General features: G+C 39.4%; 1 protein-coding gene across 4 annotated transcripts in view; it reads left to right on the forward strand.

Annotated features, from left to right (window-relative positions):
* The window catches only part of LOC110064425 (uncharacterized), a 42,728-nt gene extending 23,881 nt beyond the window's left edge, over nt 1-18,847 (forward strand). For 3 of the 4 annotated variants that reach the window (XM_089287883.1, XM_089287887.1, XM_020771478.2), the window contains 8 exons: nt 4,881-5,636; nt 6,359-6,578; nt 11,135-11,211; nt 11,464-13,567; nt 14,487-15,799; nt 16,642-16,705; nt 17,207-17,430; nt 18,568-18,847. In XM_089287883.1, the coding sequence (XP_089144009.1) occupies nt 4,881-5,636; nt 6,359-6,578; nt 11,135-11,211; nt 11,464-13,567; nt 14,487-15,799; nt 16,642-16,705; nt 17,207-17,430; nt 18,568-18,612 (4,803 nt within the window). In that variant the 3' untranslated portion in view covers nt 18,613-18,847. Of the gene's footprint in view, nt 1-4,880; nt 5,637-6,358; nt 6,579-11,134; nt 11,212-11,463; nt 13,568-14,486; nt 15,800-16,641; nt 16,706-17,206 lie in introns of all 4 variants that reach the window. The other variant, XM_089287893.1, reaches the window with a different exon arrangement.
* The last annotated feature ends 201 nt before the right edge of the window (nt 18,848-19,048 follow it).

Below are 19,048 nucleotides of genomic sequence, written 5' to 3' on the forward strand. Positions count from 1 at the left end.
TTTTTACGGTAGATAGGCTAGGGCATGACAAAAACTACTGGATAGTTTTTTTGGCAAAATATCCTTTTATTTCAAAGAAATGTCCAAATTACCAAATTCCGTTAAAATCGTCATTTGACGCACCATTTTATTAAATAAGTTTGAGAGCCTCGCATGCAAAACCACATCATTCTTCCGTCTTTAAAACACTCAAATATTTTTGTGCAATGTTTAATTGTGTACTGGGTTGATTTTAGGGAATGTTGCGGTTTTTGCTGGGTGCAAAATAATTAAATTTCGAAGACATGTATTTCATTCACTTAAAAGTACTTCGTAAAAATAATTGATTTTCACCATGTGCGAAACCTTCAAATGGATTAAGCTTCCGGTGGTTGAATTGCAGAAATATGGTCTACAGATTCCTGTAAAAATTTCTTTGGGCAAATGATTGTGAGCGACGCGAGAGCTTTTCAAAGTACGTTAAAAATGCAGATATTTAACCGTCCGTCGTCAAATTTCAATTTACGGGTTAGACATATATTTTAGCACGCGCCACATGTCTTGAGCTATATTAAGTTGAAATGAACACAGAGCTGATAATTTCGAAATGTTCTAACCTTATTTGCTGTAAAAGGCAGGTCCAAACGCCGATTTGACGTGTTTCCGTCACCATTCGTCGCACATAAAGCAGAAGTTTGCTTTTGTTTACACAACGTCCGGTGTGCATCGCCAACTGTCAACTTATTTAATGGTCGAATACCATGAATCTATGACCCTCTTTCGACACATATGATCAGCACTGCATCTAAGTCAAAAACGGCTAAGTGATTTGTAGATAGTTGCTTGCTTTGCACTCCACCAAAACATTACGTTTGATCATCGTTTGATCTATTGCTGCTTGAATCCTTGCTTGCAGCGTTTCTTTGTTTGTTCGTGACGCAATGCTGTCATCCCATTTTAGGGGGTAGGGGTAGGACAATTTCTATCCTAATAGGTAAGGGTCCGTAAGGCTTGAAACCACAGGGAGCACACAATCTTGTTGAGTAGGAAGAGATTAAATCAAGCAATGAAAAGAATGAATAGTTAACCATTGCCCGTGTTGTCATCTTTTACTAGACAACCGCTACCTACACGCCCTGCGTAAATACTGTAACGCTAAACTCGTACCTAGGTCTTTTCGCGCTGTGCAATTATTTTTGGGTTACCCTCTGGGAAATGGGAGGTGGCCGCTTAATAGGGGTTGGTAGCTTAATAGAGGTTTGTGTACCTTGAATACTTTTTGACTATCAGGTTATAAATTTAGCTAAATTTCTTAGTGAACATGGAGTCAATTCAAGACAATCATGATAGACGTCATTCTCGGAGACTCTGGGGCAGTTAGTGGGGGCGGGGAAAAAGTCTAAAAGGGTCTTCGCCCGAACTTTTTTCTCACCCGTTTAGACTTTTCCCCGCTCCCAACAACTACTCCTGGGTCTCCGAGAATGACGTCTATAATGATTGTCTTGAATTGACTCCATGTTCACTAAGAAATTTATAAGGCGATGGTGAAAAAATATTCAAGGTACACCAATCTCTATTAAGTGGCCAGCCCCTATTAAGCGGCCACCTCCCATTTCCCAGAGGGTAGCCCAAAAATAATTGCACAGCGCGAAAAGACCTAGGTACGAGTTTAGCGTTACAGTATTTACGCAGGGCGTGTAGGTAGCGGTTGTCTAGTAAAAGATGACAACACGGGCAATGGTTAACTATTCATTCTTTTCATTGCTTAATTTAAAGTGCCACTAACCCCCCAAATTTTTTTTTGCTAATATAAATTTCCTTTTTCTCCTGATCACCACTGCGAAAAAATTATCGTTTTAGCTATTTTCGTTAATTGTCTATGAAATTTTAAAGTTTGCAAATTTGCCCTTTCCCATGTTCACGACCGAGGAATAGCGGAAAATGGGACGAGTTGGCTTTTGACGTCACTTCGGGAATAACAATATTTTGTTTCTGAGAAGAATGTATGCGAACATGCGATAGTGTGTTTCAAAATCGTTGCAGAATGCAACGAAGATATGTTGTTGGAGGCTGTAGCAATACAGGATGCGTAGAATAGAGTGTTCCTCTTCATTCAATACCTCTATCTCGATGAAACTCTGCCAGAAACGAGAAAAAGACCAAAGAAGTGGGCTGATCTGTGCGAAGCTAACGCCGGGGAGCCATTGAGGATTTCTTCGATCTCGGGTTCGCCGCTACTGTAAAAACCTAGAGATTTTCATGGCCTGTATATTCTTCTCTATCTCTAGTGGAAAGCTTGAAATTGTCAAGGTACTGCATAAGACACGAATTTGGGATAAACTGCGAGCCATCTGACTATTTCGAGCGCAAACGATCCTCCGACGCGAGTCCCAGACGAAACTAAAGGTGACGAAATTACACGGTAAATTAAACGCATCGCGTTTTGAAATAGAGACTTGACTTGTCTAAACGAATAGTAAACTAAACCCACGTTCTACAACGACGCGAAGAAGATTGTTGAGGCTTCGAACTGGTGAACTAGCTATGTATTTGTGGATTTTAATAAAAACACACGCACGCCGGAGGTCGCCTGTAATCTGGCCGTGTTTCTCAATGGCCATTCCGAATACAAAATTGTTTTGCTCTTGGAGTTTTGTCTTCGAGGAACGAAATACATCTAAATTACAAACTTAGAATGAATCAAGGATTTATAAATATACGCGGAAAGTGAAACAAACGATTAAGATTCGACCCTGTAGCTACCGACGGAGATTGTTGTGCTGAAAGAAGAATGCGCTTGTCAGTCAACCGAAACACAAACTAATAAGTCGAGGACTCCCAGGTTATTAGCGTGCGTAAAATGGACATTTCATTCAAAATAACAGTGAAGTAGAAATGTATTCATTTAACTAGAAGTATACTTAACCTCTTTTCAAGATCTTGTCGAAGGATTTTCCATGATTTCACTAGTACGGAATATCCAAATTTGTGTAGCTCGTGTTCGTACACAGTAATTTAATGTGCATATTCTACGGTCGGGCGACAAGCGAAAAGCTACCTCACCTTCGAATATTGTTTGCCGACATCTCTGCTTATCTCTTATGGATTACGACTACATCGCATTTTAACTTGTATTTCGGGGGAAATTAATATTTGAATATAAAAGTGTTTTGTCACTCCGAAATTTGCACGTTCTGTAAAGTCAAATTACCAACTCTTCGTGTTCATTGTCATCTTTATAACCCTTTAAGAGCTGTAAGCTAACTCTTCAGTCATTGTTTGTGCCTTTATAACCCAAATGGACCGGCAAATTGTCGACCCGGCCTTAATATAATTATACAACGCGGCGATCTCGACTAGCGACCCGCACTTCGAAAAGGAAAAAAAATATGTACTTCGCAGCCGTCCAAATCGTAGCTAGACTCCGAATTGTAATGCTAGATGATACAGTTCTTTCACTTAAAGTTCTTGTCCCGTTTTGATAAAATATGAATCACAAATACCCCGAAAATGTTCTGACTGCCTTCGAAGCTCAGTCAAAAGTCTCTTGAGTGTTTTAGCCCGGTTCCCGAAGTGACGTCACTAGTAGCCCGACCCAGATCCCACTTTGCGCGGTCGTGAACATAGAAATTACATGTTTAAATGCTTGTAGAAACGCAGGGATTTTATCAATCGAGATAATTTTTTCGCTGAAGTAATCAGGGGGTTAGTGGCACTTTAATCACTTCCTACTCAACAAGATTGTGTGCTCCCTGTGGTTTCAAGCCTTACGGACCCTTACCTATTAGGATAGAAATTGTCCTACCCCTACCCCCTAAAATGGGATGACAGCATTGCGTCACGAACAAACAAAGAAACGCTGCAAGCAAGGATTCAAGCAGCAATAGATCAAACGATGATCAAACGTAATGTTTTGGTGGAGTGCAAAGCAAGCAACTATCTACAAATCACTTAGCCGTTTTTGACTTAGATGCAGTGCTGATCATATGTGTCGAAAGAGGGTCATAGATTCATGGTATTCGACCATTAAATAAGTTGACAGTTGGCGATGCACACCGGACGTTGTGTAAACAAAAGCAAACTTCTGCTTTATGTGCGACGAATGGTGACGGAAACACGTCAAATCGGCGTTTGGACCTGCCTTTTACAGCAAATAAGGTTAGAACATTTCGAAATTATCAGCTCTGTGTTCATTTCAACTTAATATAGCTCAAGACATGTGGCGCGTGCTAAAATATATGTCTAACCCGTAAATTGAAATTTGACGACGGACGGTTAAATATCTGCATTTTTAACGTACTTTGAAAAGCTCTCGCGTCGCTCACAATCATTTGCCCAAAGAAATTTTTACAGGAATCTGTAGACCATCCTTTTGCGATTCAACCACCAGAAGCTTAATCCATTTGAAGGTTTCGCACATGGTGAAAATCAATTATTTTTACGAAGTACTTTTAAGTGAATGAAATACATGTCTTCGAAATTTAATTATTTTGCACCCAACAAAAACCGCAACATTCCCTAAAATCAACCCCGTACACAATTAAACATTGCACAAAAATATTTGAGTGTTTTAAAGACGGAAGAATGATGTGGTTTTGCATGCGAAGCTCTCAAACTTATTTAATAAAATGGTGCGTCAAATGACGATTTTAACGGAATTTGGTAATTTGGACATTTCTTTGAAATAAAAGGATATTTTGCCAAAAAAACTATCCAGTAGTTTTTGTCATACCGTAGCCTATCTACCATAGGAATATGAGCGAAATCGAATTTTCGACCCTTGCCGCGAAATTAAGAATTTGTCTGATTTTTACAGGCAGGCACTCTTAAGTCCTCCGCGGCACACTTGGTCACATTCCACACGTTTTCGCAGAATAATTGTTTATTATATCTTTATTTAGAACGTTTCAACAGAAAGCAGCGATGATCGGTCAACCACAGTTGAAGGTGCTGTGAAATTATGGAAGAAAAAGGAGCCTGGGCGTAGAGCAACACTCGCCTCAGTTTCCCCTCTGACAGACAGTCCTAAGTACGCATCAGAAATAGAGCAACAAGCATTTCGCAAGATCAAGAAGTGGAAAGACAGTTTTGCTCTAAAACTTAACAACGTTCTTGGAGAGCGATTCCAGGAAATGGCTGCTAAAAGAGATGAAGAGTTGGCTCGTAAGAAGAAGCCAAAAGTTTTGAAGGTTCCAATGAATTTGAGCGACAAAGAAATGGGACAGTTAAAAAATAACTTGCTTCTAGAGTTGAAAAGGAAATCAGTTGGAAGTGATGATCATGAAGATTTAGCTCACGTTCCACCACCTCCCCCACTTCCTATTCCACGAGTCAAGTTTCCAAGAAGAGCTTCAAGTGATCAGAAGCCAGCAGATCTAAGAGTTCAAATGATGGAAGAGCTCTCTCGCCGTGTTTCATTCGCTGGCGATAACGAAGACGCCCTCCATTGCTATAAACCTTCGTCTCTAGTGCCAGACTTATTAAAGACTTTGCCTCAAACCAAACGTCAAGGCGTTGTTTATATTCCCTCTGGTACAAGAAGTACAACTTTGGATCCAGATAGTATTCGTGACCTGTTGAGCTGGCACGAGGCTGAGAGAAAGCGCTTAAAAGCTGAGTTAGAAGGGTTACCACAAGCCCAGTGGGGAGAAAAACAGGTGTGCGCACGTTCTGATTGGTCAGTAAATACCTTATCTTAGGACGACTGTAAGCACGTAGCTATTGCACTCGTTTACAGTTGTTATTGTGTAAAGCTGGTAGACTTGGCTGCGGGAACATTGAACAGTCCAACAATCATGTTCCCAGGATCTTGCTTCATTATGCGACATGGAGCCTCAAAACCCTGACACGACAAATATCTAATCTACGATAAAATGTGTTATTGGAATCTTTTGAACAGAAAATCAGAGCCATTATTCCAACTGAGATCATCATTTGCAGTGAATGCTGACTATGTTGAAATACACTGTCGTCTATGTCTTATTTGGATTTGTGGCCAGAGGAAACAGAGAGATTAAGCATGACGTTACGTCAAACGGCAAACGGCAAAAATGAAACTTTTGCCGTGTGTCTTCAGCTGTCTGTACAGTAGAGTGAAAATATCTGTATTTGCAGTGAATAGTAGAAGACATTTTTCTAGTTTTGTGTGATTTATTTAAGGATTACAAGAAAAGAATAAAAAATCAGAGGTAATCTTTGCCGTTTGCCGTCTGCCGTAAACGTCATGCTTTAATTCTCTAACACCTTTACACCGCTAGTCTAAATAACATTCAGGGGGAAAAAAATTGTCTTCAGTGTTGTCTTAGCTCGGACTTGTTCATTGGATTCTAAGGAAAGTCAGTAACACAAAAACTGGTGCAATCTAAATTACTATTTCTAGGTGCTGATTGATAGGAACGACGCCAATAAAGTTCTTCAATCGATGATGAAAATAATGGAAGAAATATTCACCGGAACAATAATGCGTTTCATGGGTTCAGGAGAACCAGTTTCTAACGCCGACCCAACAGGAAATGAAGGTAGGGATCACGTGATACAACAGGAAATAAAAACAGTACTCACACCAACGGCGCATGTGGTCCAACAGGAACTAGGGACAGGTAACTCCAGACCCGATAAATAGTGCACTTGCAGGTCAACGCAATCCTGCCTTTGTTGGATGTTTCAGTCTCTTCTACTTTCCATTAAAATGTTCTTACATGGTTAAGTCCCTCAACTAAAGGCGTCTATCGCACGTTACTAGCTAGATAGCCTAAATAGTTCATATTTGATTCCACAGTAGAGTTGATCTGGTATTTTTGCTTTTATTGAATGCGAGATTAATGAGTTATGTGCTGGCCTCTTCAAAAGCCCTTCAATGGCGCCGCTAATCGCGCGTAGCGAATAAACATTGAATTCTATATTCTATTTTTACCACAATTGCTGCTAATCTCGCAATCTGATTGGCTAATTTGCCGTTGTCGATTTAACAAATTGACGTCAGTTTTTTATGCGTCTGTCCTCGTATTGATGATAAATTGCGTCATAATATTGTCAAAGTGGCTGTGGAACGAAATTTATCATCAGTAAGAGGACAGACGCGTAAAAAACTGATGTCAATTTGGTTTTTTACAATAACAAGACCCCAAACAGGTCAAATGCCGGGAATAAATAAGGGGAAAAGACGCGTAAACTAGCCCTAAACTTAACAAATGGACGTCAGTTTTTTATGCGTCTGTCCTCTTATAATTGATAAACTGGGTCATAACATTGTCAAAGTGGCTGTGGTTCCGCAATAAACTTTGACAATGTTATGACCCAATTTATCATCAATAAAAGGACAGACGCATAACAAACTGACGTCAATTTGGTTTTTACAATAACAAGACCCCAAAATGGTCAAATGCCGGGGAAAAATAAGGGAAAAAGACGCCGTAAACTTGCCGTTAACAAGGATAAGTTAATTCTATTCAAATTAACGCGAACATTGTCAATAGCTTTACTCGCTTTTTGATTGTCTACTTAGAAAAGTCCATAAAATCTCATTGGTTAAAAAGTTGACAGTTTGACAGTTGAAATTTAAACTTGAAAGCTTGCATAAATTAAAATTTTGATATTGTGGTAAAAAAACAAATCGAAATGTGGTTTAGCTTGGTCTGTACTCTTATCGACAACGAGTACGCGTCATTACTCTTTTCCCAAACAATTTTTTTCTTATTGTTTCTGCATATTGAGCGAGTTTGCAAAAGTTTTTGAAAGGAAAGTCTGACGCGTACAAGTAGTCATTTACATAGTGCAGCGCGTGTAATTTCAAGTCCGAGTCGGTGTTTTCACTTGTCAACAAATCTTGACAAAGATTTCTTTCGTTATCTTTGATATTGTGGTAAAAAACTGCGCCTCGTGAGTCCACAACATTTTGACCACTGTGATGACGCGTACTCGTTGTCGATAAGAGTACAGACCACGCTAAATCACATTCGATTTGTTAAATATTCTATATTCTATATTTAAGAAATAGAAAACATGTACCTTGTTACTATCAAGTTTTAGTATAATCCTACTAGCGTTCTATCACGAACGCTAGTAGTGAGTAGTGTTGCAGAGTACCCTTGTTAACAAAATGACGGCCGCTTCTTGGCGTTTTCGAAGTGTCTGTGAAGAGGATTTAGATAAAGTTTTGAACGACTAGTAGATTTATACTAAAACAGTTAGATTATTCGCTCTCAATTTCTATGCGTGATAGAAATCTCGAGCTCATAATCTAATTGTTCAATAGAAACACGATTTTTAACAATCAGCGCGCGTATTTTCTTAGGACTGTTTTCTAATCTATATTATTTTATGGCTGTGTTTCACAAGGACTGGGAACTGCCGAATTCATGAATTTGATTGGCTGAAATCGATATAGAAAGCGGTCTAGCTTTTCCCATCTACACCGGTAATGTTTTGTTTTGTTTGTTTTCTTTTATTTTGTTTTGTTTTGCGGTGAAAAAGTTGCAAACTAAAATGCAAAAATATTGACTATCTTCTTCTAACAGTATTTATTTATGGAAGTGATAGTCAACAAGGCGTAGGCGAATTGACTACCGCTCGTAAAACAGAAGGGCAAGTAGTCTTATTGACTCTAAAGGTTGACGGCGCAAAATCTACAAATTTGTGTATTTTTAAGCCTAATATTAAGAGTAGTTTTCAGTTTCAAGTGCAGCCCAAGTTTTAGTATAAATCTACTAAACTTCATCTAAACCCTCTTCAAAGACGCTTTGAAAACGCCGAGAAGCGAGCGTCGCTTTGTTAAGGTGGCTCACTATAGTTTTTCTGAGACTCAATAGCGCGCGCTTCCATTGCCTGCCAGACGTTAGTATTAATCGCGCGTGCAAAAATGACGCGAGTAACGCTAAGAAGAAACGAAAACTACTTCAGCACTTGAAAGGCGTTAAATCACTTCGGTATAAAGTAGGAATAGTTTCAAACTCTGTTCAAACATGTGTTTAAGCCTAAGGCAAAAAAAATATGACAGAAAAGCTCTATAAATAACCGGTAAAAGAGCTCTAATTTACTCTTGCTTTCTCGCGCGTGCGCACGCGATACATGGCGTCACATGAGTGCGCGCTTTACTAAATAACCAAGCGTGTTTTTCTGATTTTTGTGACGTCAGCATGACAAAATAAATGCTAATTTTCTCGCGTTCCCTTTGGTGAATTTTGTTTAATTTGGCTCAGTTCTAACCACATACAATTCCAATAAAATACCCTATTTTTGTTAAAATCTGTCAGAGCTAATCTAATATATTTAGAATAATGGCAAATTACAGAATATTGGAAAAACCGTCTGAACAACCTTGACTTTTTACCAATCAGTTCAAAATGTCAGGCAATATTATTTCCATGATGTGGCGAAGTATGAAAAAATTTCACCGAAGGAAAGTATAAATATTAAGGAGTTTAGGTCAAAATGAGGAATACATCTGCCTGTCAGTAGATGAGCTGTTGCCATGGTAACGGTCTTAATCCAAAAATTGACCACCAAAACATAAGCCTTATTTTAACAGTACCCATACTGGTAAATCTCTACCGGGAAAACTTTAAGAGAAATTAACTAGGTTTCCATTTTTAACTGGCGCTCTATAGGGAGGGTGTTCGTAATTTAGAATTCTACTAGTATACTAATGCAAATGCTGTAATCTGATTGGCCGAGCCATTGCACACTATCAGCCATTGGTGTACGGTGGCTTGGTGTGGTCAACAAAAATGTAACGTTTCCTCGTTTCTCCGAAGTTTTGAAAGAACATATAAAAACAAACGAATAAACAAAATTCCTCAGAAAACTAAAGGGAATGCATTTACGGTTTCTTAAATTAGAAAAGCTCGAATTTTTTTAAGGAAACTGATAAGCGCGCGTACACAACTGTAAATGTCAAATTGACAATTCATTCAGTCCGCGTGAATTCTGTTGGGAATTGTATTCAGTGAGTTGTAGGCTCAGACTCCAAATAAACGAACTATTTAATGAACCAGCCACGTAATCCGGAACATATAATAAACGGCGAATCACAATGGCTAAAAAAGGTGAAGAAGCTAGACTCAAAACTCCAAAAACAGCGGCAAGGCTGGCCTAAAATCTTAAACACGGCAAGAAAAAACGACAAAGATGAAAATCTGCAAAATTACGACGGCGAAGTTCAAATGTACGCGCGAGCACATTCTGAGCAACGACTGACTAGTTAAAATCACCTGAAGTTACGCACGCGGACAAAAACTCGTACTAAGGCGAGAGGGGTGAGTTCAGAGTTCATAAAGTTCAAAACAAATTTTCTAAAGCGTGAAGTTTAATACTAAGACCAGAAATAATTGGAATCGTTATTTGAAGGAAATTTCAGTCAAAATTCTACTAATTTGCTCTCGATTTCTATGAGTCGATAGTTGATTCGGCCTACGGCCTCATCAACTATCATCTCGTAGAAATCTCGAGCTCATAATCTTATTGTTAATTAGTGTACAGTGGCTTGGTGTGGTCAACAAAATTGCAACGTTTCCTCGTTTCTCCGAAGTTTTGAAAGAACATTTAGAAACAAATGAATAAACAAAATTCCTGAGAAGACTAAAAGGAAGGCATTTACGGTCGAAATTTTTTAAAGAAACTGATAAGCGCGTGTACACAGCTGTAAATGTCGAATTGACAATTAATTCAGTCCGCGCAAATTCTCTAAAGCGTGAAATTTAATACTAAGACCAGAAGTGAATGGAATCGTCGTTTGAAGGAAATTTCAGTTAGAATTCTACTAAAACAATTAGATTATGAGCTCGTGATTTCTATGAGCTGATAGTTGATTCGGCCTTCGACCTCATCAACTATCACCTCATAGAAATCTCGAGCTCATAATCTAATTGTTAAATAGAAAACGATTGGAGAATCGATCAGATTCAGGGATTTCCAACAGAACACAGCTAAGTGGCCACTAATGTAGACAGTAAGTAACGCGGCTGACCCCATTACCGCTTTGATGACACTCGTTGTCTTCTGCAGAAATGTTTCTTCTCATTTGGAGACATGACCAAGGGCACCGAAAGGATTGAGTGTTATGAGACAAGGGAAATGTTAAGTAGGAATGTTGTTTCGTAGGATAGTCAAGTCTTAGACAAATTGAGGGTTATAATTCCTTTTCTTTCTGAATTCTCAGAAACAAAACAGACAGAAGTGTGTCAAATAAAGGAGGATGATATCGATGAACCTGATTCTCAAGTTGAAGCAGTTAAGGTGATTGCTTAATTGTCATTGTTATAAGTTTAATAAAAGCCAAATTTCAGACTATTACTACTAATAATAAAAAATATGTATCCTCTTTGAAATGATAGAATCGAAGAAATGGAAATGTTTACCGATTTGTTTTTTGTAGAAACCCTACAGGAAAATACTATTTGTTTTTGTAGGAACCCATACTTATCATTCTTTTTAGTATCGACATTCTTGTCTCATTGTCTTGTTCAAATATTTTTCTGATATTTTCAGCGGGGTAAAGATCTCAAGCTACATACTGATGCCCGCGATTTACCAGTAAGCGGTAGCACAGAAACCTTGTCGAGTCAATCAACTGCTGAACTTTTCTCATCAGCATCGTCACTGACGGGAATAAGCTTTTCCTCTTCCAATGACGCTTTCGGTATTTGTGATCAATTAAAAGGTGGAAGAGCCGGTGCTACTATGAAAGACAAAGCCGCCGACATGCCAACCAACAGCAGCAACCTAGAGTGTCGGTCAGCAAGTCTGGAGGACGCTCTAGAATGTGCGGCTTCCAGTGCTTTGCCACGTGTCAACGGATATGAGTCAGTGCTTTCATCACATATTTTAGCATCAGTAGCTAAAGCTGAAGCGTTAGATAACTATAAACTTGCTAGAATGGAGAGCACCGAACTTCCTCTTGGAGTCAACCAAGGAAACGTAATGAAAGGCATGCTAGTGACTGATGTGGAAGTATCAAGTAAACAATTTCCAAAATCTTTAGAGGCTTCTGAAGAAACAAGTTTCTGTTCTAAAACGAGAATCAACTGTTTTGACGCAATAGAAAAACCTAGAGAAAGCATTAAGCAAAATAGTGATTCTGAAACCATTGAGAGGTACGATGAGAATCAGATTCGAAAGCTTCAAGCGGCTCTGCAAAAGGAAACAGAATCCGAGGATCTGTTGAAACAAAGGCTGGTGTCCTTAAAAAACGAACTGAACAGTGCCGTGAATAATTCGGATTACTGGTTCAATCAATGCGTTAAGAAAAGAGAGAAAATCGAAGAGCTCCTTATTAATGCCCGAGAAATGAACACGTCCAACTTTGAATTGCGCCAAGAGATCAATAACAAGTCTAGAACTATACACGAAAAGGATCAGGAAATACAAAGACTCACAGAGAGCAAGACCGAAACGGAGATGCTGCTGCAGGAAGTGCGAGAGAATCTTTTCAAATCTAATGAAGAAACAGAACGTCTCAAAATGTTTATAAGGAAATTTAACAAAGAGAAGTTACGCACCGTACAAACCGACCAGCTCCCACTGTTTAAAGCGTTAAAGCCCATTACCTTATACGAAAAGGCATTGGAAGGTTACAAGAGTAAGAATAACGAAAAGGAACATTTTTATACAACTCATAAAGGAACGGAAAGCGATAAGATTTCTAGTGGCAATGAAAAGGTCTTGTCGAGTGAAGTTAAAAACTCTAAGTATCACTTTGGTCCCATTAGTTCTCACAATGTCGTTACAAGGCCACCAAACACGGGTAATGCCTCAGTATGTGGCAATAAGGTGATAAGTAAATCGCGCATTCGAGATGAAAATGGGGGAAAAGATCTATTTGGAGCATCTTTGTCAAATAAACCCTCCTCGTTACGGGACAGTCCAATGTTGAACGATCCAGAGAAAACTAAGAGGGCCATAAGGGAATGGCTTAGCAAAGTTATCAGACAGGCAAAGGCGAAATTGTCAAGAGAGCCGAAGTCGGTCAGTTTCAGTGAAGATACTAACGCAGATGGAAGCTTGAAACGTGTTGCAGATGAAAAGGACGGCGCGAGAAGCTCACTCAGAGAAGTCGTAACTTCGTTCAAGGAGAAAATCTCAAAGGATGTTCCACGACTCCAAAAGAAACACAAGAAAAATATGCCTAGCTACTCAAGAGTTTCGATAACTAGCGAACACGACAGACAGGAAACTCAGAGATCCAAGGAAAGTGCGCCAAAAGGATGCTATGACTGGAATCGAAACGATACAAAGATTGATAATAGACCTTTTCCTCTCGTGCCCATGGATAAAAGGGACGACAGCCTGGTAAAACTGGCCGCTGATGTCTCAACAGATACATTTGACAGTATTGAGCCCTTTGCCAATTTTGAGTCAACTGACGTTTTATCGGCTGATAGCATAGATTCTATCGAGCCATTTTGTGAAGTGCTCATTCCTTGGCAGAATTCTGAAGACGCTGGAATAAAGCAAACGATAGAAGCATTCAAACGATCAGTTACAATAACCAAACAACATCCTGACAAGAAGACCCATCTTGGTAAATTCCTCTTAGCAAAAGGTGCGGAGAGCATTACTCTCGAAGAAAAGAAAACAGCAGCGCAGACTGCAGGTACTATACAAGAAAGTTACGCCAACATGTTTTTGCTAGCTTGTCTTTAGGATGTTACTCTATGTTAATGTGTTCATCGTGGTGCACAACAGGTAGCCCAGATTTTCCCTTGGAGATTGAAAACAGCGAGCCAAGAAAATTGCGCGGCCATATTTCCTGCCTGATTTATCCTCTTCTTTGCGGCTTTAGGGACTTTAGATTTAAGTAAGAGTACGAGATCGAGTACGAGAACGACTTTTCAATTCTAGTTTACAGGCTTCACATTATCACATCACATATTCATCTCATGCCATGACCCTCTCTACCTAAAACCAACATGAACAGCGAGGACTCTGGAAACGTCACTGGTTTGAAATTCGAAAATCGTACTCTCGTACTCGTAATCCAATCTAGAGCTCCCTAATATCAGAGGAAAAGTAACGATCTCCACCTAATAGGGGAAACAATCCTTTTGGAGTTAAATATGCCAAAATACAAAAACAAATCTTCTTTAAACTGTTTTAATTGATTTTGTTAATGTTGTTTTTTATTTCCCGTAAATAGTGCCCTATGATAACTATTAATGATAAAGGTAGTAACAATGACGACATATCACCGCTCGTCTAATCGATTTGTCCTTGTTAGTAGCTGTGTGGATATTGTTCAATCTTTTATTTCCAAAGATTTATACAGAGAAACTTATTTTAAATCTTAGTCTTTTTCACGTTCCCTTAATTTAAGGACACTTAAAATGTACTCAGCAGAAACATCGGCCGCCGGCTATTACGTAAATCTTACCTACGTGAATATCGGCAATTTATGTGTTGCTTAGAAAATCTAAACTACACTAAGGTGAGGTAAAATTATTTTAAGTGAACCAAAATTGCACACACTACATGAAGCTGATATATAAACTTCAGTGTTTTCTGTTTTAACTTAGTACCCACAGCTGGCTCAGAGGAATTGGTAATTCGCAATATAAAAGGCTGTTCTTTGAAGAGAGTTCATCCAGAACGAAAACCCAAGCAAGGGACAGAGGAGAACACAGCTAACACAGACCAAACCTCTGTTATTAAAATGCGACAAGAGAAACCACTATTAGACAGAAACGTCGAACCTTCTATCTACAACAGGCAATCATTTCAAAAAGAAAACAGAAGTCCAAAGCGGAGCATACTGGCTAACTATGTGCAATCATCATCTGACCCGGCACGCACACTCAGTGATTCGGTGGATGGAACACAGCGACATTACTCGCTTGGATTCGTTACGGGTACAAATAAGGTTGTACCATTTTCAAATGAATTAAGCACCGTTGAAAGGGACATCGAGCGTTTGATAGCTAAGCTGGATTTCCAAACGAAAAACTGCACTAAATTCCGAAGGAAATGGCAGAGTTCGCGAGAGAAGGTTTTACAGTTGAAAATAAATGATTCCAAATTAGAATCCTCGAGTGGGAGTAAAATAACTCTTTCTAATAACAATGGTTTTATCGACGCTATAACTGTTGAAATTAAGCTAAACAAGGAGCAGCTAATGAATGAATTCGTGGATGGAAAAATGATAAACTCACAGCAACCACAGGAGGAAAATACGACACTGAAAGCTGGAAAAGAAACACGTTTGACCACAAATAAGCGTTACATGCCAGACAGGCTCAAACAACTCGCTCTCCAAAGGTTGAACCAGCAAAGAAATGAGACGTCGGTTCCATTTCTTTGTGAGAAGCAAGATATCAGTGCTGATGGGTGCGAACAGATAAACAGCTTTGACACAGAGTTCACACAGCACAGGAGAATTGACACCCAACGTTGGATCAGCGACTTCCTGAAAGGTGTCGGTAGTCTAGAGACAACAAGCGAACTAACTGATAATGATCAAGGTAAAGTCAGAGACAAGAGCGAAGTTGAACATCAAAATGGAGAATCGAATTCCTTCGCGCCTGGTCCTAACCAGGCACTTCATGGGGCCTCAATAAAGCCGACATTCCCCTTGGTGGGCAAACACAATATCAGCAAGCCGAAAACATGGCAAACTTCCAAAATTTCATTAAGTCAATCTGCTAAAAACGAATATTCAAGGCAAGATAATCTGGAAACTGAGTGCTCTAAAAAAAACGCTTCGTGTAGTAGTAACAGGGGACAGCAAAGAAAAGCCGAAAGGGATGTACGAATTGCATTGTGGCAAGCAAAGAATGGATGTAGTGGAGGAATGTTGAAAGAAAGAAATATTCAAGATGGCTTGGTTGAAAAGGTAAGGCCCGGTTCATACGTCACATTTCTGCCGTGTCGAATTCAATTCAACGAATTAAATTCGAGAGAAATTCGACGTCTGAATCGGCTGCCACATTTCTGCCGCACGTTCGACTGGTCTTGTCGCATTATCCGAGAGAAGTGCGACACCGATTCAGACGTCGAATTTCTGCCGTGTCGAATCTAATGCATACATCATGTTAATTTACTGAGCATGCGTAAATGTTTTCTCGCCAAAGAAAAAGGAGAAACTTGGCCATTCTCGACCCAATGCAACCTGAACATATTGCAACACACACTCCTTCGTTGTTAACCTTCTCCTTGTCGTTCCATTGGCGGACAATTTTTCGCAAAATTAAAGTCCTTCGTCGCTCAGTATTTTCGTCCGCCATATTGAATACTCTACGTTTCCGCTGGCCGACATACCCGACTGTATAAATTCTGAATTAAGTGCGGCACAAGTGCGACGTATGAATCCACAGTCGCATTTCTGCCGCACTTAACTGAATTGAATTCGACACGGCAGAAATGCGGCGTATGAACTGGGCCTAAGAAACAGCAAGTTAATTAGTTCCTCTTGATACATGAAGGAAGAAAGTTAAATGGTTTTGGATTTCATTGGTGTTTATATAATAAATAGAACGTTACATGGCCACTTGGAGATACGAAATTTCTTTTGTAGTGTTGAAAAATATTTCACTCGCTCGCTGGGCTAACTCGTGAAATATTCTCGTGAAAAGAAATTTCGTATCTCCGCGCAGCCAAGTAATATCCTCTATTTTTTAATAACCACATTATTCATTACTGCAACCTGTCCTAATCATGGAATCTGTGCTATTTTAGTTTAGTGAAATTCCCAAATTAGCAAAGCCCTGGACTAAAGCAAGTCAGTTGGCAGAGCAAACTAGTAAGTATAAGAATTGAGCTCACGTTACTACTCAGATACAGGTCTTCGATGGAACGTTTAAAATCATTATAGTACAAATATGCCTGGTTTACACTGTCTGTAAATAAAAACAATAGTATACTTTAAGAAAGGTATGTGATGACAATTTAATGAGTATAATTTGTTTGTCTAAATACGCCATTTCCGAATTTCTCAAAGCAAGTCTTGGTATACATCCTTTCATATGAAAATGAGACTTCATTCACATGCAAATTAAACTCGTTTTCATATGAATGGTTGTGTGCCAGGCCTCGCTTTCATAGAGAGGTTCAAGTCAACTGGGAAATGGGCTATGAAGATTCATTTCTTAAAATCCTTGGTTACATGCATGTTTCTAGTGAAATTAAATACCGCTGTCCAGAACTCCTGCCTAGATAACCATCACCACTCAAATAGCGTGTTGTTCTTCAAGGTGTCATTGTGAAAATATTTTTTTTGTAATGTCTATAACTATGCCTATAGGACAAGTTGAAAACTTATCTAAAGATCCACATCTATTACATGATTCCAAGAAAGAGAGAAAAAAAGATTTCTTGGTTGAGATGTACAGATCAGCTCAAGGTGTGCTCAGTAAACAAGCTGAACAGGAAAAAGCAATTCAGAAATGTAAAAACAAGGTGCGTTTTATGACTGAGGAAATGGAAACACTACAAAGAAAAACTACCGAGCAAGCCATGTTTGACAAGGTGAATATAAGAGTTTTTCCATCTTTACCAGTTGTTCTTAGAAGAATTTAAGACATGAATGATCGTGGAAGCTATGTACACAACTTAAGCGGATGTGAAGACAGAGCCTGTATTTTTGTGGTCTTATAATACTTCGATTGTTATAGCTTTTTGCGCCCTTTTCTCCGTAACAAAAATTTAGAATCCTTCAAAAATGGTAAGCTTTCGTAAACTAAAGATAGCCTGCACCAGCAAGAAAATACTAGTGAAAAGCCTTTGGCATTCGGAGTGCTACCTCAGGTAGCTCCCGGGAAAACACTCAGGCTGACACCCGGGGTAACATTCTGGGTAACACCTGGGGTAACACCTCAGGTAGCACCCGGGAAAACACCCATGCTGACACCCGGGGTAACATTCTTGGTAACATTCTGGGATAACACCTCAGATAGCACCCGAGAAAACACCCAGGTTGACACCCGGGGGAGCATTGCGGATAACACCTGGGGTAACACCTCAGGTAGCACCCGGGAAAACACCCAGGCTGACACCCGGGGTAACATTCTTGGTAACATTCTGGGATAACACCTCAGATAGCACCCGAGAAAACACCCAGGTTGACACCCGGGGGAGCGTTGCGGATAACACCTGGGGTAACACCTCAGGTAGCACCCGGGAAGACACCCAGGCTGACACATGGGGAGGCATTCCGGGTAACAGCTGGGGTAACACCTCAGGTAGCACCCGAGGTAAGCTCATTTAATAGCTTTCGAATGAACTCCTCTCCGTTAGTGTCAACATTGTTTACCTTCTATCAAATAGTGCATCGGTTAACGAGAGAGCGAACTGTTTGAAGTTTTTACGTTGTACATTGGACAAAGGATTGGAACAAAGGATAGAATGCAGGGAAACTCGCAAAACTGTGTTACCTGTGTTACCCAATGTCGCTACACCTTTTATAGGTCATAAAAAACAATTATTTTCTCAGTGAAGTGGCGTTTCAAAATCTACTTTCATGTTGCTCCAAAAGTAGTTTTATCTTCCGAGTTTTTTTTTTGCCTTTGAAGCAAAACCTTTTGTAAGTGAACTAAAGGCAAGGTAAAACGATCGATAAGTCCGTGAATATGAAAAATGAAGAAATTAAAGATTTATCTTTTTCAGGAAACAAAGATGACTTCTGGAAAGCACGTGACATCAATTCGCTGATGTAATAAAAGTTGCACACTAACCAAGAAAGTAAAACTACAACTGAGTGTAAACTGTATTAAATTAAAGAAATAAAAATTGACATGGATATGTACGTTTGACAGGCAAGACATTGGTCAGTATAGTTGTATGTACAAGGACTTCGTCTTTTAAAAGAACTTTAATTGCATTTATATTCGGCTTGTGGGAAATATACAGTTGTTAACTGGTGCAAATAAAAAAATACACCTTAAAATACTGACTTTATTACACACCTGACTGGTATGTATATTCAATACACGTTGAGCCCTTGTTTTGTACGAAACCAGCAGTGTATGAATGATGACTGAATATTCGGTAGGTGCATTACATTATTAATCTGATGCCAGCACTGCCTGAGCTGTTGGCACGTGTCCAATGTTCGTAATTATGACCATTGTCTCTTGTGTCCTCCTAA

This window comes from Orbicella faveolata, unplaced genomic scaffold (assembly GCF_042242905.1).
Source record: "Orbicella faveolata isolate gen_17 unplaced genomic scaffold, um_ofav_v1 contig_1, whole genome shotgun sequence".
NCBI lineage: Eukaryota > Metazoa > Cnidaria > Anthozoa > Scleractinia > Merulinidae > Orbicella > Orbicella faveolata.